Source organism: Carassius gibelio, chromosome A2 (genome assembly GCF_023724105.1).
Source record: "Carassius gibelio isolate Cgi1373 ecotype wild population from Czech Republic chromosome A2, carGib1.2-hapl.c, whole genome shotgun sequence".
NCBI lineage: Eukaryota > Metazoa > Chordata > Actinopteri > Cypriniformes > Cyprinidae > Carassius > Carassius gibelio.
In genome coordinates, this window is record NC_068372.1 from 26,955,205 (window position 1) to 26,981,048 (window position 25,844).

Here is a 25,844-nt window from a genome sequence, read left to right on the forward strand (position 1 = left end):
ATATATATATATATAGATATATAGATAGGTCAAATAGTTGGAAATTTACTATATTTGTTCCAAAACATTGCAAGCTATATTGAATCTTGGAGGGCTGTGGTTATTTGGAAGGTCACCTTTGTGCATTAAAAGGCTAAATAATTGAAAACACAATCTGTAGGCCTAAAGTTTTGTAACATGAGCACCTGACTACATTAATTTGCATGACCCTGTTTGTGTGTAATTTATTATCTATCATCTGACACTAGAGGGAGCCCTCTGGAACTACAGTAGTCACATGCATCTGTCAGCTGTCATAATCTCTGCAGTCCAGTTGAGAAGGAACAACAGTGCTACAAATGTGTCTCTACAGGAACATAGTATGGTTTATCAAGGGAATGAGGGAGTATACAAGGTAAAGGTCTTTTTTTGTATTTCTTACGGAATTCTTCAGTTTATTGTGTTGTTGTGGTCATTGGGCCGCTTTGTTCTTCATAACTTTATAGAGTCTTTAGAAAAAGTGTGTTGCACTGTGTTTTGTAATTATTTTTTTTATTGATTCTAATCGCTATGAGATGGTTTTCATTGCCATTATCATTTAAAAAAAATTCTCAAATGTTTCTGGCTTGAGCATATATTTAGAGGCTTTTCAGAACTGCTACAAAAACACAGTCTTTAATTGTGTTCTCGCTAGCCAAATGTTGTTAGATATAGTGGTTTCTTGCACAAATGTTGTTTTTGTAGTTCCCCGAGTCATCTCTTCTGACATGCATTCATCTAAGCCCTCAGTTTAAGGTCAGTCATCATTGCATCACAATGGGCCCTATTGAGACCCCTGCCGCTCTCTCAAGTGCCTTGTCATCCTAAACAGAAGCTCCTTTGGCCCCTGATCAGGGCTCTTGTCTTAGGAGCTCTGTCTCAGATGCGCAGTGGTCACATAACAATTCAAGAACTGTGATAAATACACACTTTTATGGATAACAGCGCAGCTCATGCTGGATGTGTTTCTGATTTGATTCATGTGCTGGATGTTGTCACCAGGTCTGGATTTGAGAATGCCTCTAAGACTTTTGTAGCCAAGGACCTGGATGTGTCCTTGGTGGGCCGTTCCTTCATGATCACCGGAGCCAACAGTGGAATAGGGAAGGCGACAGCCATGGCCATAGCCAAAAAAGGTGTTTTTCAGACACACAAAGCCATTTTTGAGCTCATAATGTTATTTTTTTTAACCATAAATATATTGTGGTGTTACTATAGTACATAGATGGCAGCAGATGGTACCATGGTACTATGGTAATATACCCAATACTGTATATCATAATGAACTGAGCGATTAGCATTTTCATATAACATGGTTCATATAGTGTACATGTTACGCTAAGTTACTTTTTGTAAGAGTTAACCCTATTATTTATTATTCTCATGTAAGGTAAAGTAAGTCAAGTTATTAGCATTTCAAATGACTTAAAACTTGGCATGTTCTTACACAAAGTCTTAAAAGGCAAAGCCTTGGTAGGCATATGGTATCAGTATCTGAAGTAGCAATAACGAGTTTGTTTATTTAGAGTAATTTAGCTTTACATCACTTTCTCAGCAAAGGATCCTCTACAGTGAATGGGTGCCGTCAGAATGAGAGTACAAACAGCGAATAAAAACATCACAATAATCCACAAGTAATCTATACGATTCCAGTCTATCAATTCAAATCATGTAAAATGAAAAACGGCATGTTTGTAAGGAACAAATCCATCATTAAAGCTGCAGTTGGTAACTTTTCGATCTCTAGCGGTTAATAAACAGAACTGCTTGCATCTTGCGGAAGAACATCGTAGCCGGAACTACTTCTCTCTTTTATGTCTATGAAGAATCACAAAGGTACAGGGTTACTCCGCCGCGGTACCCCCGAAGCAATCTAAAATAGTCTGAAAATAAACACTTATTATAGATGCACCCTAGTGATTCAGGACAAGCTAAAAACACGGTTTGGAAAATGGATTCATGGTGTACTCGCTTATTATATACATTTTTCTACATTTTGAACACAAACAAAGTTACGGACCGCAGCTCTGATTGGTTGTTTTCTTACAGGGAGCGGTCAGTAACTGCAAATGGCAATAGGACCACTGGGAGGAGCCAGAGGAGCTTGATTTTTTCATAGATTATCTGTCTCATATTCTACTGTCAGGACATAATGACAGGTTTACTAAATATGTAAAAAAAAATATTTTTACAAAAGTTACCAACTGCAGCTTTAAGATGTCGTAACCTTAAACTGTCACTTCTGGCCAAAATACAAGTCCATAATCCATAATAAAGCCCATGCAGAACTGTTAATACTAGGGTGTTGTACGGTTGCTTAAGTTTTCTACATTATTCATTTGCATTTGTTCGGAGTGTGTTGCACTGCAAAAATTGCTAATTGCACAGAAGAATTCTGTAAAATCAGACTTCTTAACAAACCATTTTACACTGAAGAATATGATACTTTTTTCCCTCTCGTCCAAGGTGGCACGGTTCATATCGTCTGCCGAAACAAAGAGCGAGCCGAGAGAGCCAGAGAAGAAATCATCTCAGCGAGTGGAAATAATGTAAGTGCCTCATTTATTGCTTATAATACTTCAATGTTTAAATCTCAATGAAAAGGAAACACCAAATAAAATGATCATGGTTTAAAAGGTTTCTGAATGATTTTCTTCCATTCACTTCGTGATCTTAGGAGGTTTACGTCCACGTGTTGGACCTCTCCGAGACGAGAAAGGTGTGGGAGTTCGCAGAGGCCTTTAAGAAGGAGCACTCATCGCTCAATGTTTTGGTATGAGTGTCAGAGATTCCCATCATGCCTCACTATATTAAAGAAAATCCCAGCATTCAGCTGAAGCTTACAGGTGCAGGACAGATGAAGAAATATCCTCTCCTTAAGTCTCATCTTTCACACTTATCCCTCTCAGATCAATAATGCCGGATGTATGGTGAACCAGAGGGAAATTAACTCTGACCGACTGGAGAAAAATTTTGCGACCAATACTCTTGGTAAGACACAACAGTCAGAAATAGTGTAAAAACTGCATTATTGTTAAATATTAGTATGATTTAAGATGTTTAAATACGTTTTAAAAGGTAATTTATTCCTTTAATACAAAGCTGAATATTCAGCTTTCTCCATCTCTTTCCTGTCACTTTTGATCAAGTTAATGCATCTTTTTCTTTTCCTCTTAATTCCCTTAAAATTTTAAATGGTAGTGTATAATATTATTTTATAGAATAAATATTATGTTATCAAATATTTAATCAAATCTTTTGCAGGTGTTTATGTTCTGACTAAATGTCTGATGCCATTGCTGGAGAAGAGCAGGGACCCCCGAGTTGTGAGTGAAAAACAACATTGATCTCAATGTCTTGATTTATTAAATACAATTCTACCTGCGATTGCATTCTTTCACAATGCATATGTGAAGACATAAACAGTTATTGTGTTTTTGACAACCTATGACAGATGTGTTTATATTTTATTAACAGCGATGTGCGTATATCAACAGAGTTACCTATTTCTCTCTCATATTGTGCCATATTTGGTAGTTTAATGTATTGTGATGATAATAATGTCTCTGGTAGATCACAGTGTCATCAGGAGGGATGCTGGTAGAGAAACTTAAGACGGACGACCTGCAGACAGAGAGAGCTCCATTTGATGGTACCATGGTATACGCACAAAACAAGGTGTTTAGAGACAATATTTTGAATTTTTTGAATTAAGAGTATTTTGCCTTGTAATATAATATTTGTGTTTTCTTAGTGAATCATTGCTATTTTTATTGCTCATACATTTCATTTACTGTCATGTATTCCTTTATGAGAATTTAGGGTTAGCAGCACTGACAAAACATCACATACATTTTCTATTTCAAAATAAAAAAAAATAAAAAAGTCAATTTGAAACTTTTAAAATGTGAAAATGCTGTGAATACTGTGGTAGTCAAAATATTCCAAATTACAGTAATACCACATTTTGTTTTGTTTACTACCAAGGTTGTAATACTATATTTAATACTAATACCTTACAGTTCTGTGGTAATACATTACAGTACTCTGGAATGTAAATATGATCATCAAACAGTACAATGAAATATATCAAAGTACTGAAAAGTGTCAGCAGACATTTTCTTATCAAATTAATTTACAAGGTTAACGTGAAAAAGATTAAATAATTGATTAAAAGATTAAATAATTGTATTCATGAAAAGAGACTAAAAGTCATGAATATTTTGTATTAAACTGAGATGAGCAGGGTTACCTTTCTCTCCGCTGTTGCCAAGCAACAGGTGACACAGATTGCCAGCAGTGGTTTCAGCATTAAACAATATCTGATGCAGTAATGATTGTGACCTTTTACTAAACACTCGTTATGTTTCTCTCTCTCTCTCTCTGTGTGTGTGTGTGTGTGTGTGTGTGTGTCCCCAGAGGCAGCAGGTAGTGATGACAGAGGTCTGGGCGAAAGCAAATCCTAAAATTCATTTCTCTGTGATGCACCCCGGGTGGGCCGACACACCAGGTATTACTCATTTTTAGAAGTCAACAAACTAAATAATGTGCTAATTATTCATTAAGAGCATGGTTATGCCAGTTTGGCATAATGATTCTGTTTACTTACAGTATTAAGTTTAATTCAGTTGTCCATGAGTATTGTTTTGAAGCCTTTCAGCTGTAAAAGAGCAACTCTAGATTTGTTTGCAGTTTAATTTGGGTTTCATTTAGATACTATTACTGTATATACTTAACTTATACATGTAGATTTCATTAATAGTTTTTATTTAATTTATTATATTTATATATTTTATATTTATATATTTTATATATTTTAAATTAAGTTTGAATAAAGTTTGTTTTTATTATTATTATTTTAAATATGTCTACATTGTTTTTTAAGAGGGATTTTTATTTCAGTTTTAGTTTTAGTTATTGTAGTACATCAACTTAAACTTAATGAAAATGATACATTTTATCTCGGCAACTATATAAAATATATGTTTTATGTATATATTTATATTTTATAAAAAAAAAAAATGTAACAACCCTGTATGTATAAATATATAATTTTTATGTTATTTAAATATATAATTTATGTTGTGTTTTTAAAAAAAATATTTCTATACTAAAAATAACTTTAAAAATAACATAAAATGAAATGAAAATACAGATTTATTAGATAACACATATTTTGCAAGCTTCTCTGTCAAACTCATCACTTGTAATCTCTGGGTCTGGTGCTCAGCGGTTGCCAAGGCGATGCCTCAGTTCCATCAGATGATGCGTGATCGTCTGCGTACAGCGGAGCAGGGAGCCGATACTGTCGTCTGGCTCGCAGTGTCACGGGCAACCACTGCGTTTCCCAGCGGCCTTTTCTTCCAAGGTGTGCATGTTGGTTAGAAATGGTGACATTTGATGTCATGTTTCTAGATTTTTCCATTAGGACTCTTACAGGTTGTTTGTTTCAGATCGACAGCCCGTTTCAGCCCACTTGCCCCTGGCGTGGACACACAGCTCTCGACGGGAAGTCAAAGTGTTCATGGGCCGCTTGGAGGCTTTGGCGATGGCTGTCAAACCCTCAGAGTGAGATATTTAGGTATTACCTGTCAGATAGCTGAGAGCTTTTACAGTATGTAGTACCAATATAACACTCATGTTATATGTAACAAAGATGATATGAATAAAGCTTTTTCTCTGTAACAACTACTGTAATTGCAAAATAATAATAAACAAGTATTTCTGAGTGAAATAGAATATTTAACAAGAAACAAAAGTAGGCCGAGGTGTGATTTTATCCATTGCCAATGGATTGGACTCTAACAAATTGTTTTCATGCAGTTGATTTTGTAGACAATTGTGAAAACTGCCATCTCCCTGAATCAGAGTAGCTCTGATTGTCATTAACCATAAAGGAAAGTCATTTAGAAGTAGTTTTAACATTTTTATCAAAGATTCTGAAAACAAACCTTTTTGTCATTGAAGAATAACACGCATTAATGAATTATGCACAATAAAAACCAGAACCATTTAAAACATGAAGGGGGTCTGTTTTGATGTTTAGATTTTATGTCTGGCCACAACATGCCAGTTAAACCTTTTTTTTTTTTGTCGAGTATCATATTTGATCAATGAGATTTTGCTCATATAATATTCTCATAATTCCATTCCTGCTCCTCTCTCAAAATGCTCATAAATAATAAAACAATTCGGTGTTTAGCTTTGTCAAGCAAAAAACTTCCTGCATGGTGATGGAAATATGTGATATAACTTCCAGATGTTATGTAAAAATTTTATTAACACAACATAACTAACAAACTCCTCATAAAATGGTGATGCTTCCTCTTAAATTGAAAGTAAACAGCATCCACCTGCGTCATCATTTTTCCATGAGTATGTTTCCTGTGCCAGGAGGAAACAGATGGAAATTCTTAATTTCCTGTGCTGGTAATTGATTTTTCATGTTCACTGTATGATGCATATGATGCTTTAACATCCACACACATCAAAATAAATAATCATCTTACTACTGGAGCACTGAAAGCGGCATGCACCATTGTCTTCTCGGATCATCTGACTGGTACAGTGAGAGTGTTTAGTAAGACCACAGCTGTGTGTTTTGTTGAGTGGGGTCTCAGTGAACCCCAAGCACAGCCGTGCAGATCAAAGCCTGTGATCTGTAAATCCACCTTCAGGTACCTTTGCTCCTGTGTTGAGAGGATTCAGAATTCATACATCTACTCAAACATGAGTGAATAAGCTGTCAAAATAAGGGCGAAGAACCATTTTTCAATCACTTGTAATCCGCTGCTCTCAAGGTGATTTTTAGTAGATGTGTGAAGGAAGTTCCCCTCGGGTTCACACAGGTCTAGTTCATCATGTTAACTATGAAAACAATATGTTACAACCACAAAGACCAAAATCTTCATTTTGAACAGTGTATCAAATGTTTTAACATTAAGACCCTAAAAAAGAAATAAATTTGCTTTTATAAATGTGCTTGTGCTATTGTTTGGTTTTATACAGGTATCTTGATATCTACACCAGTGACTTTAGAGGCTTATCAAGGCTGCATTTATTTGATCAAAAATACAGAAACAAAACAGTAATCTTGCAAAATGTTATTACAATATAAAATAATGGTTTCTATTTTAATATAATTTAAAATATAATCTATTTATGTGATTCAAAGCTGAATTTCCATCAGCCTTTACTCCAGTATAAAGTGCCACATTATCCTTAAGAAATATGCTGTATGTAATATGCTGATCAGAATTATTAATGCTGGCAACAGTTGTGCTTCTTAAGAAAATTTTGGAAATTGAGGATTCTTTGATGAATAAAAATGTAAAAAGAAAAAAAAAAGGAGCAGAATTTATTAAAAATATCTAACAATATAAATCATCAATTCTTCTTAATTTAACACATCTTTGCTGTATAAAAGTTGTAATTTCTTTAAAAAAAAAAAAAAAAACTATTGAACAGTAGTGTACATTGTTCAAAAACATTTTATTTTTTTAATAAATGCTCTGCTTTTTATTTTATTTTTTATCAATGAATTCTGAAGGATCATGTGACTGGAGTAATGGCTGCTGACAATTTTAGTTTTTTGATGCTTTGCAATTTTAGTTTTTTGATGCTTTGCATCACAGGAATAAATGACATTTTAATGTATATTAAAGTAGGAAAAATGATATTTTATGTAGTAATAATAATAATAATATTGCACAATATAAAAAAAAAAAAATCCCTGTATATTTATCAAATAAATGCAGGCTTGATGACCATAAGAAACTCCTGTAATAAACATACAAACTCTAATCATTCTGATCCCAAACTTTTGACCGGTAGTGTGTGTGTGTGTATATATATGTATCCTTTCATTGGATAATAAGAATGGGGGGAAATATCATTATGAAATAAAGATTTTTCTCAAATACTCATTTGACACAATTATTGGTACCCCTACAAAATTCTTGTGAGTAAAATATCTCCGAATTATATTCCCAGTCATATTCACAATTTTGAGCACTCTCGCATGATTATAAACATGAAATTATCCAGCCATGGCTTCCTGTTTCACAGAAATATAAAGAGGATAGAAAACAAAGCCCAAATTCACTTAATCATCCATCAAAATGATAAAAACCCAAAGAATATATTTCTGATGTGCAGCAAAAGATAATTGAGCTTCACAAATGAGTGAAGTGGCTTTATGAAAAGAGCTAGAGCAGTGAAAATTCCCATTTCCAACATCAGGACAATAATTAATAATTTCCAATCAACAGAAAATGTTACAAAACTGCCTGAAAGAGGACGCGTGTCTATATCGTCCTAATGCACAGTGAGAAGGAGAGTTCGAGTGGCTAAAGACTCTCCATGGGTCACGGCTGGAGAATTGCAGAAAATAGTTGAGTCTATATTGTCAAACATCACCACATGTTGTTTGGGAGGGTTTCAAGAAAAATTCTCCTAGCTCATCCAAAAACAAACTAAAGCATCTTCAGTTATCATACACAACGGGAACTTCAAGGGGGACTGGCTTCTATGATCAGATGAGACTAAAAAACGAGCTTTTTAACAGCAAACACTCAAGATGGGTTTGGTGAACACAGAGATAAAAAGTACCCCATGTGTACAATGAAATATACAGCTGTATTTTTGATGTTGTGGGCCTATGTTTCTGCTGGAGGTTCTGGACATCTTGTTTAGATACATGGCATCACAGATTCTATCAAATACCAACATATAAAAAATCAGTAAGTGACTGACTCTGTTTCGAACCATACAATAACCCAAACACAAACCTCAAAAACAACATAAAAATGGGTCATTGAGCACAAAACCAAGCTTCTGCTATAGCCCTTCCAGTCCTCTGACCTGAACCCTACAGAAAATGAGAGGAGTGAACTGAAGAGCAGAAGCTGGGAATCTGAAGGGTCTGGAGTGATCCTGGATGAAGGAATGGTCTCTGATCTCGTCAGGTGTTCTCTAACCTCATCATCATCAAAAAACTAGGAGAACATTTAGAGTTTCAAAAAGTATTGAAAAAAAAAACAAAAAATGATGACGTTATTTGTGCCCAAAGTGTATAAGAAAAAAACATTTATTTCATAATATATCCCCCCCCCCATTTTAAATTCTTATTATCCAATGAAAGGATACATTTTTGTATAAAAGATCAAAAGGATTAACAATGCAAATTAACTTTTAATTAATTTTTCACAGCTTTCTTTGATCATATTTACCAAGGGTGACAATATTTTTGGCCATGACTGTTTGTGTGTGTATATATAAATATGAAAAGGCAGTAGGTAGATTATGGAACTGGGATTTCAATTAATCAAACAATTATCTTGATAACCTGATAATCTAATCTAAAAATGTGATCTGATCAGTTTGCCGACATACTGGTCTATGACGTATACACCGTTGATACAGAAGGAAATCAAGGCTGTGGATTTTGCTTCCCGCTGCCTTCGTTTTTTGGCTAACTTTTATTTCATGAGGAAGTATCGGTGAAATGGGCTCATCTGCTCTCTCCATTTCTGAAAACAATTTGATTCTGTTTGGACCAGGGCCACACATAATTCAAGGTTGGCAGTAATGGCGTTTTAGAGCTTTAATAGCAGGAAATTGGAGATGGTGATGTAGCGTCTAATTCTCCCAGTCATTTGGCTGCTTTTTATTTCACGTGCCTCAGGAGACGCGGTCAGCGGGGACAGTGAGGAACATTTGTATTTGTTTAATAAACCAGGAATGAAATTACATTGACATGTTGAGCATCCGCACCATCTCTGTGCCTTGACGTTACTATGGAAACCACAATGGCTTCTACAAAAAAGCAGCAAATGGTTCAATAATGTTTTTTTTTTTTTTTTCTTATTTCCGTAGCCACATTTTTGTCTGTTTTGTTAAGGGTTTTAATAATTCTGTCTTTTCCACAGTATTTAAAAACAAAAAAAAAACAACATGTGCAGTGCATTCACATTTTCCCAAGGGATTCTTTTCATTTCGATCTCTACGAGGGTAAAACGGTGAAGAGACTGAAGCTGGATCCATTCAAGAGTGGGAGTGGTCTAATTAAAAATAATCTAGAACACAATTATGGATTTCTTATTTTGCTTCCTGATTATTTTCCCGATTGTGTGGTTTATATTTCTTGGTTTGCTTTTAAATAAAGTCCGCTACCCAGAGTTCATCTTTTGTTTAAAAGGAACTTCCCAGTCCATGCGAAAAGCAGTCCAGAATCTTTTTATTTTTTCTGTCTTTGTGTGGCTCGCTCATCTCCTTGTGCAGCCATGTGCTCCACTATGCCACGTATGTGTAGACTTTACGATCCTCTGGTGTCCGGGCCAAATATTCTCTTTCTATAAGTCCTTCAATGCGTTTTTTAATGACCACGGGGCTCGGCAGGAAGCGTGCCTTCAGCTGCTGGGTCACCTGACGGGACACAACCAAACAGGCCATTAGAAATGTGCAGGTACATTTTTTGAAATTCATAAACAAAGTAAAAACTCAAAACTAGGAAAAGAACACACGCTCACCTCTGCTACCAGTACGTTGTGCTGCATCTTCTTCCTGGACTTCATGATGCGTACAATGGCAGCCTCAATTTCATGTTTCCTGTCATCGTCTACTTTCTGCCGCGTCTCCTTGCGCTCTGGGTCTGACTCGCCTTGCTTAGCAGCAACTGCAGGAGACAGATTTTGTAAAACACTTTTCGAAATAAAACAAAATCTACATTTCGATCACTTCAGATTGCAAAAGTACTAACTAACATTTTATTAAAAAATCATCCTAATTGACCTATAAAATAAATAAATAAATAAATAAATATACACTACAGGGTTGTTGAATGCTTGAATCTGATTGGCAGAGGAACGTTCTGAGGTGTGCAATTATTTTCTGGGAAACGCAGGGCGAACGTAGTTCCAGGCAGCTCTCTTAACCACATTACAGTTCCATATCACTTCGCATAGTTAAAAGTAATAACGGTCACGCAGTTCGCACAAAACGGTGTTGTCGGCGCTCCCCTGACGATTTTATCAGTTTGACATAGTGTAGCAACTTAAAGGCTACACATGACATTTCTCACTAGCGATGTAATAACAGCGCTGTTTACAGACACTGCAACAGAAGAGCGTTTAGAGACGCACAGAGGTACGTAAGAGAGAGAGAGCTTGTGTGAATTAGGCTAACGTACCGTACGTTAGCCTAATTCACACAAGCTCTTTCTCTTTCTCTCTCTCTTTGTGTGTCTCTCTCGCTCTGATTCGCTTTCTAATAACTTAATTTATAACTGCATTTGAATGCTATCAACGGCTCAAGCCTCTGTTACCAGCTTTAAAACGACGTTTTGGTACTAGCAAAAGAGGAATTGGATGAGAAACGGAAGAAATAGTCCTACTCACAATAGCGATTTAAGTACAAAAGCCGGACGAATCCCTTTACATAAATCATCGGATCGATGTCTTGAGGGGTGGTAACCGTAGTATAAGCAGAATAATTATTCCTTACACATACACACACACACACACACATGTGTGTGTGTGTGTTATCATAGGCAACTATTTATTAAATAAAAATTTACAAATTTTGTGTGCAAAAAAAACTAAAACTAAAACTGAAAACTAAAACTGAAGCAAAAGCACAACTCATAAACTTTTTTTTTACTAAAATTAAAGTGAAACATTTTATCTATAATCACTATAATCACAAATTAAAAAACTGAAGTATTAAATGTACTAAAAAATAAATGCATGTACATGCAAAAAAGGTATATTAGTTTCTCTGCTTTCAGGTTTTAACTAACATATAGTTGACTGTAAAGCTTACAAAAAGTCCAGTGTTGTACTGATTTCTTTCTGTGATCACTATGTCAACCATTCATACTGAGTCAACAGCGCCTCCTTGTGGCAGCACAATACCTGTTTGTATTTTAACTCTGTGCAATTTGGAGGTAAACTGGTCGTTGACTGTAAACATGTGGCCGCTCTCGATCTCTTTACTCTTGGGCTCTTTCGTGAGAACTCTCTGGGTGGGTTTCCCGCAGGCTAGAGACTGCAGGCCCCGGACCAGCTCACGCTCCGGGATGTCTGTCTCCTGCTGGATCTCCTAAAGGGTTAAAGAAGGGTCAACATGGGTGAAGGTTAAACTGATTGGATAAGCAGTGCGTTTAGATCAGGAACAGGTGAATAGGAGGTTTTACCTCAAAGGTAAACTTGTCTCTGTTGTTGAAGAGCATGAGGATGGTCATCTGAAAGGTGGACACCTGCAGAATGTGCTTCCGTGTGTTTGAGCCTGTTAGCAAAGCCCCGCCGACACCAACATCTGAGCCATCCTCCTTAAGAAAGAGAGAGAGAGAGATGGTCATTAAACCATTTATTTAATCAATAATTGCAACCATTACAAAAAACCAACGTGTGGGAAAGATTCCAATGACAAGAAATCGTTCAGTCGTCAGTAAAAGAAAAAAATGCTGTGTGAAGCAACAAAATCACACCCAATCAGAAGAACATATTTGATGTTTAATATGCTGTTATATGGAGATGGATTTTAACCAATGATATTCCACTGTGGGTGGAGCTACTCAGCACAACAGGATAGAAATAAAAACCAAGTAAATGATAATAAGTCATGTCACCAATCTTGTCACAGTCAAGGCTATAGATATATATATATATATATATATATATATATATATATATCATAACTAATGCAATATATTACAATAACATTGTATAATAAAATCTGTATGTGTGTGTATATATATATATATATATATATATATATATATATATATATATATATATATATATATATATATATATATATATATATATATATATATATATATATATACAGATTTTATTATACAATGTTATTGTAATATATTGCATTAGTTATGATACGTTGAAATTGGCCATTAAATGTACAACTGTCATGAAATGCAATATCTATAAAATATATTTATATATAATATATTTTTACATTATTTTATAATATGTTATGCATGTCTGTACCTTCTTGATGGCGCCGTAGAATGTGGCGTTGAGGTCTGCAGAACCCATGTGGTGCTGGAGTGTGAGTTGCCTGCCGCTGTGCTTAGCCAAATAAAACCTGCAGAGAGTAGAACTCGCATGAAACCAAGCTACAAGTGGAGAAACATCTGACATACAGACAGATTTTATGAGGGTGATTCTGTACCTTGACACTTTTACGAATACAATATTATAAATACTGTAAAACTCAAACTGAAAAGAGAACAAAATCTGATCATTTAGAGGCGAGACGTACCTTCTGAAGACCTCAAAAGCATGGCGTGGAGAGGGTGGGATGTTGCATTTTGGCGTGGCTGACTGCGTGGGCCAGTAACCTGTGGTCAGAACTCTCACTGTGAGATCAACACCACAGAGGGACCCCTGCAACACCAAGACAAACCACACAGTTCTGCATTTACATAGTTTCAATGTTCTTTTTCTTTAAATGTGGACTTGGAGTGAATAGGCCCTTAGGATGCAGTAATTATATTTAGCTTATGTTAACAACAGCATAAGTCAAAGCAGAATTTGTGTGTGAGCATATGCACCTGTGATGTCTGCAGGTGGTGGCGGAATTCATCCATAGTGGTATTAGAGATGCTCATATCCCTAAACATGCCCTCCAGTTTAGAGGTGAACTGACAACCACACTCCGTCTGAGAGAGAGAGAGAGAGAGAGAGAGAGAGAGAGAGAGAGAGAGAGAGAATCAGATTAGACACAGTGGAATACAGGAATACAGTGAATGAGAATAACGAAGGATATAACGTTCACCTTTAGTTTGGAGATCATATTCTTCTCCGAGTCATCTGAAACGCTCTTGTTGGTTAAGAGTCTTCTGGCCAGGTGCTGTTTGTAGTAACGCTCAAACACGTCCTTCTCCTGCATGAACCTGAACAGTACCATGGCTTTATCCAAGATAGACTCCACCTCCTGTTCTGTCAGCTAAACACAAACACAATTATCAGGAAACAATTAAGAGATTAACTTTGTTTCTGTATTATTTATATACTATAACAACACTTATGGTAACTTTACAATAACGTCCCATTAGTTAGTGTTAGTTAATGCATTAGTTAATGCATTAACTAACAATGATCAACATTTGTTACAGTATTTATTTGTCTTTTTTTTAACATTAGTTAATTTAAGAACAACTGTTTATTAGGTCACGTAAGATCAGGTACATTAAGTAATATTAAAATATACAACCTTTGATTTAATAATGCATTAGTAGATAGATGTAGAAGTATTTTTTATTGTTAGATCAGGTTAACTAATATTAACAAATGTAATTCTATCACCGTATTTATTATTATTTTAATTAGCTTTTATTTTCACATTTTTTCAAAGTTCAAAGAATTATGTTGTGTGCTTCTGTCATTTTAATTTACTTATTTTTTTTTGCAAATACTTCCATTTAGCTTTAATTTTCTTATTTCGGTTTCAGTTTTAGTAATTTTAGAACTTTAAGATAACCTTCATTTTATTTCATTAGATACCGAGGCAATATTTTCAATTTTCATTTAAGTAATGTTTAGATTTTATTTCAGCTTTATTTAAATGAATATTTTAATAGTTTTGGTTAACTACATGGTGTTGTTTGTTCATGTGGATGTACATTCATCCATCAGTCCATATCTATAACATATAACAACTGAAATGCATGACAGTTCTTTCACTTTCACTGGACAGAAGTTGATAAAATTGTCCATGGAGCAAAATGGTGTTTATTTTTTTATGTCTTCAATATTGAACCAAATATATTGACCAAGTTTGTAGGCAGAGTTTTCATTAAGCTAAAGGTGGTAAAGCTCCTCTCTTACCCCCTTCACTCCTTTCTTGAGTTTGTCGTCGATGAAGAGCGAGAGGTACTCGGGTGATCGGGAATTGAGGTTGAGGAAATACTCAAAGTCTCCAGCAATAGTCTGTTTGAAGAGCCTGTCGTTGTTGAAGGACTCCTGCAGGAACCGGTCGAAGCGTGACTTCAAGTCCAACAAACCCTAAATGATTCAGATGAGAAAAAGAGCATCCTCACCAATTATTACAAACCTAAAGACTGTTGAGGATGTTATATGTACACATTTCCACTAAATGTGTACCTGGATGTAGTCAACTGGGTTCTTGCCCTCTCCTTCCTCTGACACCAGCGCTTTACCCTGTTCTCTGAGGTACCAGCTCATGCACTCACACATCGTCTTCAGCCCATTAGGAACCCGACCGAACAACTTATACATGCACGCCAGGTCTGAGAGAGAAAGTGAGAAAAGATGAGAGCAACTGAATGAAATACGAAGCAAGAGAGAAAAAATAGAGAGCTAGGCATAGATCGCAGATTAAAACAAACAGCTGCTCACCTTCTGTCTTTCCATTCTTGAGCATGTGGACCAGTCCCGAGTTCTCCATCTCCACGATGGTCTTCATGTGTTTGGAGATGAGCTCTCGCTCTACCACCTTCACAATGGGCTCCTCTGTCGATTTATCCAGGCAGTGCATCACTCGTTCAATCTCTTCGTTTATCCGAGCCTCCACTTTCTTGATGTAGACGCTGGCGCTGTTCTCCGCTAAGAACTTCTGACTTTCCATCTGCAGAGATACACACAAACACATAAATAAAGATAACATTCCTACTAATGGTCAACACAGCCAGTCAAACATAATATAATATAATAATAATTATAATGATACGCAAAGAGAGTAAAAGCAGTATAAAAGCAGTACCCACCTGGAAGAACTCAGCAGACATGTCTAAAAATGGGATTTCAAAATCCTCCTCGTAGACGGACCGACCTTCTAAGCCCAAAACCATCAGCATCTGACATGCATTCCTGATGGCCCCTCTGCCATAAAACATGAGAGCACAAACAAGATAAAAACCCATTCCTCTACAACTGTGTACGAGTCAATAGACTGACAGCTGAAAGCTTTAATTCTTTAACTGAAGCACTGTAAAGAGAGACAGAATGACAGAAGAACACACCTGTCCACCACCTCTCCTCTACGTTCTCGAGCGATCATGTCCAGTAGAGTTTGTCGGAGATGATCTCTGATGCAGCCATACCGCACAACCTGATCTCTGAAGATGATCAAGCCGAGATTGTAAACGTTCTCCACGTTATTCTGCTGAACATACACCCGATCCTAGACAGAGAGCGAGAAAGAAAGCATTCACGCAGGTTCAACTCCAGGCTTTGTAGTGTCCCAGATGGGGATGCACCAAAATGAAAATTCTGGGCCAAAACTAAAAGTTCTGGATGCACTTTAATAATTAGTTTTTTTATGAAATAAAAAATGTTGTAAGACTTAATTTGACCCAATCTTAATGATCTGGAATTTAAAAAATATAAAACAAGAATAAAATACAAGCCACACTTTTACTGAAAGTAAAACAATAAAATTGGACAGAAAATATATTTATTCTGAATATCAATATATAATTTGTATTCAGTTCTATGCAACAGAATCTGATTTTTTTTTAGTCATACAGAGCTATTATTCTCAGAGCATGTGAGCAGAGCATAGTGTCATTTTACCAATGTTGCCCAGCACAGAAGCACTATTGCAAAAAAATTATTTTCTTAGCTGAAAAATGTAGGTGCATCCCTAGTCCCAATTCCTTTTCCCAGTCTTTCTGATTTCTACAAATATTTTCATGATGTGACAAGTTCAATATTTTTTTACATTTTATTCTAAGACATAAAATACATCAATAATACTTGTGATCTTTCAATGATGGTGACTTTTTTAGTGATGTGACTGGTGTACTTCATTTATAGCCTACGTTTAGCTCTTTACCTCTGGCGACTGTATTTAGGCTTCAACAATCAGAAATGTCACGTTTACTTATTATCATGAACACAATCTGCAAGTATCATAAACTTTCTTTGGTCACATAGCTTATTTTCTGCAATAATCCAAATCATGCTGGGTTTTTGTTTTTTGAGTGATGCTAACTTCCGATTGTGTGATCCATGAGTCCCTCCCTGAACCTGCTTAAAGACAGACATCAGAACATCTGTTACACAAGTTAAAACCTGCCAAAAAAAATTCTAAACAACTTACCATGTACATCAAAATGTCTCTAATCATGACCATGGCAGTCTGATGATCATTCCATGCTTGATTTAACGTCTGCAGGAAATTGTTATTTAAAGAGTGAAGCACGTCTTCACGCACCTGAAGACAGAGAAGAAAAAAAAATCAAAGCTGCTATGAGAGCAGCTGAAGCACATGGGTTTCATCCACCTAAGTGTACAATGACAAACTCCACTGGGACAGGCAGGTTTCTGCCATCTGCTTCATCTCCAGAACTGACATCATTAACAGCCAGCACCAGAGATAAAACCCCAGGGTCTTCATTAAGCTTTGTATAAATATATCTGTAGTGAAGATGTGAGACAGTGAGTCTCCTCAAATCAATCTGTTCAATTTCAATTCTCATCACATGCCATCAAATTCATTTTAAGCTGTAAGCTGTGGTGAAATCACTGTAATGTCGTCTCTTGTGGCTTACTGCTTATTTAACTTCATTTAACTTCAGCAACTAAAGATTGTGACACTTCATAGCACTACTCAAAGCTGGATCCAGATCTCTAGGACCTCATGCGTTTTCTCTTAGAGCGAGACAGGAGCTCATACTTTGTTGATGAGGTGTTCGGTGACCACTTCTCTGAGGCCCGTGTAGAGCTTCTCCCCATGTTTGTGAAGCACCATGGTGTAGGCGTTCCTGTAGAGCTCCTCAAAGCTCAGCCCACTGTTGTTCTTCCGCTGGATCTCCTGGATGGCGTTCTTTAGAAGATCCCAGATGTTATTCACATACTTCTCATCCATGGTCATCTACAAAAAGAAACAAACCAGCAAATAAATAAAACACAGAAACGATTGTGACAATTAGATAAAATCATTTTAGAAGGGATGCATCTTATCAGCACTGACCAATACTGAATAAATTATCAGCATCATTCTAATTGGACAAAGATTGGTTTAATAAAACAGTGTGTATTTTCCAATTAAAGTTGCATTCTCTTTCTGATTGGAAGTACTAAAAAGTTATTGCATATCGTTCATATTATTACACAAGCATATTATAATGCCAAGTTATGATTTTAAATTTACATATTAAAGTCAAAACAGAAATAATACACTTACATATAGCACAAGATCTGCTGTAACCTACCAGTAAATGTTTCTGATTATGCTCAGCCTAAGTCTGCATTTATCAAAAAATGCAGTAAATACAGTTACACTGTGAAATATTCTAATGTAAAACAATTCAATGTGAATACATTTTGAAATGCAAATGTTATTCCGGTGATGAATATATACACATATATATTTCTTTTTTTTATTATTATTATTGTTGGTAACATAAACATTTGTGGAAGCCTTGAGACATTTTTAATGGATAGAAAGTTTAAAAGAACAGCATTTATATGAAATTGAAATCTTTTGCTAAACCATAGATTTCTTTATTGTCACTTTTGATCAATTTAATGCATCCCTGCTGACAAACTATATATTATAAAAAAAAAATTAAAAAATCATACTGACCTCAAACTTTTGAACTATATCGTATATATCAACTCAAGTTTTTAGACTCTGAGACTCACTTTGCTCTCTGCACACATCACAACTACAACAAATCACATAAAAGGAGACCAAACTGACTATTCAGCACAGGAAACCGTAGGCCGCTTTCTGGGCTTTTTAAAAGTCAAACATCTTTCTTACAACATTCCAATGTGCATTTAGTGTGCCAACATGACTGCAGGTCACTTACTTATATACTCAACCCTTGACACTGGGCCAACAAAATTCATTTTCCTTCACGATCAAATCTACAGGCCAGCTCCAGAGCTCCTGATAGCTTCCAATGACTCAGCAGAGCTAATCTCACAAAGAACAATTCTAATGGCTAATCATATGTGTGAATTACATTTTTAAACAGCAGTGAGTAATTATGCAAGTCAAAACAACACTTCACTCATGCTAATTATAATGCTTGACACGGTGTTAGTAATACAACTCCTGTGATAGATTCAGACGCCTCGCTCTCACCCATCGGTCTCTCCACTAAGACTAAAGACAGACAGGTTCTGAGACTCATTGATCTGTGTAGACTAGTCTATGGATTAAGGAAATTAATGTGGGTGAAATCTTTACAAGTGGGTGTGAGTGTGAATGTGCACCTCTTACAACATTTTGCTAAAAGGCTACCTGAATCACACTTGGTTTGGCAATCGTTGGATTCTGAAGAAGAGAGTTGCACTTTCGAAAAAGTTAAGCTAATGCAAAGAAGAACCAGTTTTTCCATGAACAGGAATCCCTGAAGCAAAACGTGTGCATGTGAGTCAAGCAAGTAGGCAGGCCTAGGTTTCCAAACTGGGTTTCTGTAGGATCAGGTCATGTCGATACAAAGCCCTGATGAAGAAAGTCCAGAGAGTCTTTGAAAAGTAAAACATACATTACCTAAAGCCGTAAACCCCAAGAATGTCACTGTATTGTCAAACACAGTATTCGTAAATTTGCCAGACACACTTACCCAAAGTGACTTTGTTTACATTCAAAGTGTACATTTTATCAGCGCATACATTCACTGTGACTTGAACCCATTCTCTGCTGTTCAAGCTAAAGGAATGCTAAAAGCCCTTATATTTTTTTTATAAAACGATTCCTAAACTTCAGTTAAAAAACAAGTTAGAAGACTATCAACACTACACCTCAAAAGTTGGAGGTTGTTTTTTTTTTTTATGTAAAAAAAAAAGAAAAAAAAAGAAAAAAAAAGTCTCTTATGGTCACCAAGGCGGCATTTTATAACAAAAATACAGTAAAAACAGTAATATTATGAAATATTATTACCATTTTAAATAATAACAGATTTATATTTATTCCTGTTTGCAAAGCTGAATTATCAGCAGCAGTGTTGGGAAGGTTACTTTGGAAATGTAATAGGTTACAGATTACAAGTTACACTGTTTAAAATGTAATAGTAGTGTAACTTTTTCAATTACTTTATTAAAGTAATGTAACTAATTACTTTTGAGTACTTTTTGATTACTTTTCTAAATTTGTTAAAATTAAATAATAATAAATAAAAGCATATACATCAATTCAAATACAGTTATCTAATAAGCATGTGTCATATTCTGTAAAATAAACTCCTGAAACATTTGTGTTTTTTTTTTTCAACTGCTGTCTCTTTGTATATTATATGATGATAGTTTTCTCAAAATAAGTAAAATGCATGAAGTGACAGAGCAGTTCTAGAGATTATGTTTATGTGCTGGTGTACTCCTATATTGAGGTGGCAGAGGTTGAAAACACTGCGAGCTTCAGTAGGCCTATGTGTAGTAGATGAAACCATGTCTTTGCCATTAATTTACAGGAGGTGTGGACTGGGAAAAAATTCAGACTGGAAAATTCAAACTCATACAAACAAATTCATGGACAAAACTATTTTTTGTATGGACCTGGCATAAAAAAGGTTTAAATCTTTAATTTGAGGACATGCAAAATAATTAAAAGTTCTCTCCTGAACTGCACCTTCACTTCCATTTTTCTCTTCAGTCTCTTTATTTTTCCCCGTTATCCATCTCTCTTATGACTTTAATACTCAAGATTGAACAAAACTATACTTTACAATACAATACTCTACAATACTACAATATCTTTATAGAAAAATCCTCATACTGTACACGAGTCATGTTTTTCCCTTACAAAAATTGACCATGCTTTTATTAGCCTATATAAAAGTAAAATAACCTTGTTTTGTTTTTTGTTTTGCAAATGGATTTGTATTTATTTTTAAACAAATAAATTTGTAAAATAATTTAACATTTTTGGTTATCACAGTTAAACAATAGTAACCATTTTCTCTGGATTTATAGTAAAATAATAAAACGTTAATTTTCGTAAGGGGTGTGTTGTTGTCTGTCGTAGCTTCCCCAAAAAAATCAGATTTTTTTTCAGCTAAATTACTACTGTAACATTACAACAGATAATAATGATGTCCTTTATATAGTATTTTGAGTGATGACTAATGAGCAACGTGCTGCTGCTTGATTAAATAAATGAAAAAAAAAACAAAAAAGCATCTTTACAGATGAAACTGACCTGAAACCCTGAACAGTAGTTCTTCTTCTCTGCTCCAGCTGTGCGCTTCCACGGTCCACTCTATTCTCTCTCTCTCTCTCTCTCTCTCTCTCTGTCTGAACGGTCTGATCCAAACCGTTTGGCGGGGGCGCGGAGAGCGCGCGGTCACGACTAACACTTCATGACTTATTAGAGATTTAATTATCAAATGGCGGATTCGCAAATGATCGCTTTGGCAGCCTACATTTGGCAGGCAATTATACAATAATGACATTAAAATAGCGGGCCAAATCGGCTGCCATGCCACCGGGAATTGTCCCGTTTCTCCCGGTGTCCAGTCCGTGCCTGATTTCCAGACACGCAGAACGTGCAGGAGTCACATATTGCATTTTTGGGACTTAATATTCACAGACACTAGTCCATGTCATGTTTTGATTCAAGTGTACTGACCTACTTTTGATTTTAGTCATCCAAAATGTGGCATATTCCGTCCGCGTTAGTTTTGACTGGATTCTACGAAGCAGACTGTGTTTCCGCATCCCGGAAATTATTAGGGCGGTATGTCTCAGAATAGTCAGTGCAATTTTGGAAATAAATCAGTTTAATCTGTATGTGGATGTGTGTAAATATTCAAATGTAATCCCCTTTGTAATCGTTAAAAATTTCATAAGTAACTGTAATTTAATTACTCATTTTTTCTAAGTAACTGTAACTAATTACAGTTACATTAATTTTGTAATTAAATTACGTAACGCCGTTACATGTAACTAGTTACTCCCCAACACTGATCAGCAGCCATTACTCCATTCGTCAGTGTAGGAAATTATTCGAATACGCTGATTTGGCGCAAGAAACTACTTAATACTTTTGTGCGAACCATGAATCATTTTTTTTTCAAGATTTAAGAATAGAACGTTGAAAAAAACAGCATTTATTTGGAATTAAATATTTTGTAACATTATAAATGTCACTTTTGAACAATTTATGGCACCTTTGCTTAATAATAGTATCAATTTCTTTAACTTTTGAATGGCAGTGTAAGAAAAACTATCAAACATATTTGCACATTTCTATAAAATGATGAATTCTGGAACAGTGAACCCAATGGTACCGAAGGGCTTGAAGATTAATTAAAGTCAGATCACAAAATTACAGGTGACTATCTGCAGTAACAGGACTCAATGTTACGCTGAGTTTTGGAGGTCATACAAAGCAAGAACAATCAGAAGAATCATAACACAATTCAGACCTAACCATTCTGACAAAAATATGTCCATGACACCATGACCTTTAACAAGGAACTGCATGTTCAAGTTTCAAGGAACAATGAAAAGCTAAAAAGAAACTTGACAAATCATTTGATTGCAGAAGAGAGTTGAGAGAATGTGGAGTGTATCGGGTTAGAATACAGGCCACATATTGAAGGGTTAATACTATGATGACAAAGTAAAGGCAGCTGTGAGATTTCTAATGAATTCATCTGACAGGGTAGGACAAATGCAACCCAACAAGTAGCCTAAACGCAGCTTCTGAAGAAGATCTTATCTGCGGACATGCTGACAGGTGTCAGGGGGTTTCCAGACCTTCAAGAGAAGAATATTTCCGATGCACAAACAGAAAACAACTGCATGGAAAAATGTTCACTTCTCTGCATATTATCAAGTAATTCTGACCTATTTCATTCCATCAGAGCATCACCAACACACTGACAGTCCTGCAATGCACATCATTTGTTCTGAGCGGAGCTAATAAATGAACAGAAAATTGCAGAATATTGCAGAGAGAGGCACGTCATACTGATGCAAAGTGTGCTGCAGTGACTGTGAAAGACAAAAACACAGCTGCTGAGGACATCAATCATCAGTGTGACTAACAAACAACTAACTACACCTGAGACTTTCCAAATGGGGTCCGGTGAACACCAGGGGGCTAAAAAAGAGCGCTAAGAGGTTCTTAAAAATAAACAAATAAAAATACTGAAATAAAATGTAAAAAATTGATTAAAATTAATGAATAAAAAATTGATGCGCATACAGTACAGCTGATGGGAACTATTAACTTCCATTGTAGGAAAAAATAATAATATAATAACATTTTTCAAAATATCTTATTTTGTGTTCAACAGAGGAAAGAGACTCATACAGGTTTGGAATAAGTGAAGGGTGTAAATTATGACAGAATTTCCATTCTGAAAGTGAACTAATCCTTTTAAAAAATTTCCATAATATAACTGTCTTTATACATAAAAAAATATAGCTGCCTTTCAAATTTTAGAAAGGGACCCCTCATACCAGGATGATAATAGTAGGGGTCCTTAGCATCTAAAAGACTGGTCTTATCTACACAACATCAGCCTGAGCCTCAATAAACAGCAGCACCAACCAATGACAAGACACTAAATTAACCAGACAACAAAACCATAACAATCAGTTTAGTAATATATACACACAGCATCAGTGACAATAAAAAAATAAATCAATCAACACCACAAACAACAACCAGTCACAGCAAAACACACAACATCAAACCTTTGAGTGGCAACAAAACAGCAACGGGCCACCCTGACAACCCAAGACCCAAAACCAGATCAAAACACTGAAAGAAAACAAGCAGATCAAAAGGAAAGACTTCATGATCTCTGATGGATCTACGGTGCTGTACATATCTACAGTTTTATGGTGAAAACATAAAGACTCTGTACGAGAGAATCATTGAGTTTTTAACAATTTTTTACATTGGCTGTTTGAATACTTAAAATCGCATATATCTCTAATAACTGACACATATCAACATCTTCAAAACCCTGACGCTAATATTATCATGATTTGACGCATTTTATATTCCGTAGACTCTACAAACCTCTAAAACCCAACCTCAAAACACGTAAACCAGCTGTGGCCTGCTGCTCTGACCGATCCCCGGCCCTCGAGTTCTCCCAGCGACCGCCCGAGGCGCGCTCGTCTCGGCTGATACTCACGGGGAAAGCGCGGATCCGCATTTTGGTGTCCTTCTTGGTGCCGGGTTTGAGGCTGGACATGTTTGGGTTAGGGAGCGATGCCATCAACAGACGTTAGGGTGGGTGTGCTGAGGGGAAACACGGACAAATATCGCCCTCTTTCCCCCCCAGGTTTGAGTCCTTGTAGCTTACTCTCTCCCTCTATCTCTACAGCGATGGCGGACGACTGGATGACATCTCGCGAGAGTGATGAATGTGCTAACAGGAATGCATCCAATATCGCGAGAAAAAGGGCCAGCTGGGGCTGACATGTGGTAAACAGCAGTCTGGCGCTCAAGAAATAACAGCTTTCATGGATTCACCGGTATCGTAGTTTAAAACAATATCATACAAATGTGATAATGACATCTAACTCCATTTGTATGTTATGGCAGTATTTCTTAGATTTAGTTTCCTAATAGCCTATTACTATATCTAGGATTATTTGTATTTAACCTTTATATTTAGTCATTTAGCAGACGGTTTTATCGATAGCTTCTTACAAATGAGGAACTTTTACATCAATTTACTGGTAGGTTATTGTCGACATTAACGGGAGATTCCTTGTTTTGAATCAGAGGTAATATAGAAAAAAAGTAGCATATAGCTTTACAGAAGAAATACAGTGGCCAAACATTTTTTTGGACACTTTCTTAAGCATCACTTGCATTACATTAGCTGAATATTAAACAAAGTTGCCTTTAATTTAATGAAATGTAGCACAAACACATTTTGCAAATAAAATTTGATAACACAATTATGCCAAATTTACACGGCAAAGGTGGAACAGAAGCAGTTCTGAAGTGGCATTTAGGTTGTCTTTACACAGACTGTCTAATACTGCTCAGAAGTGTCTTAAATGCATTTGCAATTGTATACTTTGATACTTAGGCTGAGGTGGTACACAACAGCCAATAGGAACATTGTACAAAGTTAAATTATTCTTGAGAAATGTTTATATAAAATGGATAATAAAGAACAAACCTGTGAAGTATAGTACAAAGTAAAACAAACAATCTTCACCCTGCAGGTCTTTTCCACACCATCTGTGTGTTTGGACATGGATACAGACATAGACAGCTGGATTGTGAGTAGTGAATTGAAACAGTGCTGGACCGAATCCATAGGTACAGTATGTTCTGGGTGCTTATGCAGTTCAGTCCATGTGTGGGAAAAATTATACAATTATAAAAACCCTGTTAATTGACTGTGATTGTAGTGATCCCCCTGCTGTTTTTGCCTTGTTTTCTTTTAAAGCTAGTACTAATTCTGTTTTCGGTTGAGGTGTTAGTGAGCCCAGTAGGGGGTGTTCATTCTGTGATCTGCATGGATTTTCATGTCCCAGTATATTAATTAAAACACTTTATTGTGAGAAGGCAACGTCCTTTAGATGAGACATTAAAGCGAGGTTGCTGCGGTCAGTAAAAATCCCAAGGTGTCTCTTGAAAAGAGTGGCCAGATTTACCTGCTGGCAAGCACAGCTTTCTAAACATTGGCTCCTGTCCACTAATAGCTGGTGTGTGGTGGGCTTTCTGGTGCATTATGACTGCATCTGGTGCATTGGAAGGATCTGATCCCACAATGCTCTGTTTAGGAAACAAAGGTGACGTTTACCCCAGTGACTGTTTGTGTGCTAAATCTGAAGGCTTGATTTTATTGAATAGCTATTTGCATCCTTTGGCTGTTGTCTTCACAGTTTTTTTGCTTATTTAATAAT

The 25,844-nt window shown here is 35.9% G+C and overlaps 2 protein-coding genes across 2 annotated transcripts; one reads left to right on the top strand and one right to left on the bottom strand.

Moving 5' to 3' along the window:
• The first annotated feature begins 261 nt into the window (after positions 1-261).
• On the top strand, positions 262-6,042 carry LOC127935719 (dehydrogenase/reductase SDR family member 12-like). Its single transcript, XM_052533826.1, has 10 exons — positions 262-394; positions 1,021-1,154; positions 2,485-2,567; positions 2,696-2,791; positions 2,928-3,009; positions 3,283-3,344; positions 3,592-3,696; positions 4,438-4,528; positions 5,249-5,386; positions 5,472-6,042. The coding sequence occupies exons 1-10, from the start codon at positions 339-341 to the stop codon at positions 5,588-5,590; spliced, it is 966 nt and encodes a 321-aa protein (XP_052389786.1). The 5' UTR covers positions 262-338; the 3' UTR covers positions 5,591-6,042.
• A 3,419-nt stretch (positions 6,043-9,461) lies between these two features.
• On the bottom strand, positions 9,462-24,335 carry LOC127935424 (cullin-3-B-like). Its single transcript, XM_052533260.1, has 16 exons — positions 24,110-24,335; positions 17,680-17,877; positions 17,104-17,217; positions 16,022-16,182; positions 15,767-15,881; positions 15,399-15,627; positions 15,144-15,289; positions 14,868-15,044; positions 13,816-13,986; positions 13,592-13,699; positions 13,300-13,424; positions 13,026-13,122; positions 12,212-12,346; positions 11,931-12,117; positions 10,548-10,693; positions 9,462-10,443 (listed from the first exon to the last, which is right to left on the bottom strand). Exons 1-16 carry the CDS (start codon positions 24,191-24,193, stop codon positions 10,312-10,314), a joined length of 2,325 nt encoding a protein of 774 aa, XP_052389220.1. The 5' UTR covers positions 24,194-24,335; the 3' UTR covers positions 9,462-10,311.
• Positions 24,336-25,844: the final 1,509 nt, after the last annotated feature.

Coding starts and splice junctions, on each gene's coding strand:
- LOC127935719 (XM_052533826.1), top strand. CDS start 339: ATGTGTCTCTACAGGAACATAGTATGGTTTATCAAGGGAATGAGGGAG. Junction 1,155..2,484: donor CATGGCCATAGCCAAAAAAG/GTGTTTTTCAGA, acceptor CTCTCGTCCAAG/GTGGCACGGTTCATATCGTC. Junction 4,529..5,248: donor CGGGTGGGCCGACACACCAG/GTATTACTCATT, acceptor TCTGGTGCTCAG/CGGTTGCCAAGGCGATGCCT.
- LOC127935424 (XM_052533260.1), bottom strand. CDS start 24,193: ATGGCATCGCTCCCTAACCCAAACATGTCCAGCCTCAAACCCGGCACC. Junction 17,218..17,679: donor CCGAACACCTCATCAACAAA/GTATGAGCTCCT, acceptor CTCTGTCTTCAG/GTGCGTGAAGACGTGCTTCA. Junction 15,045..15,143: donor ACCCAGTTGACTACATCCAG/GTACACATTTAG, acceptor TGAATCATTTAG/GGTTTGTTGGACTTGAAGTC.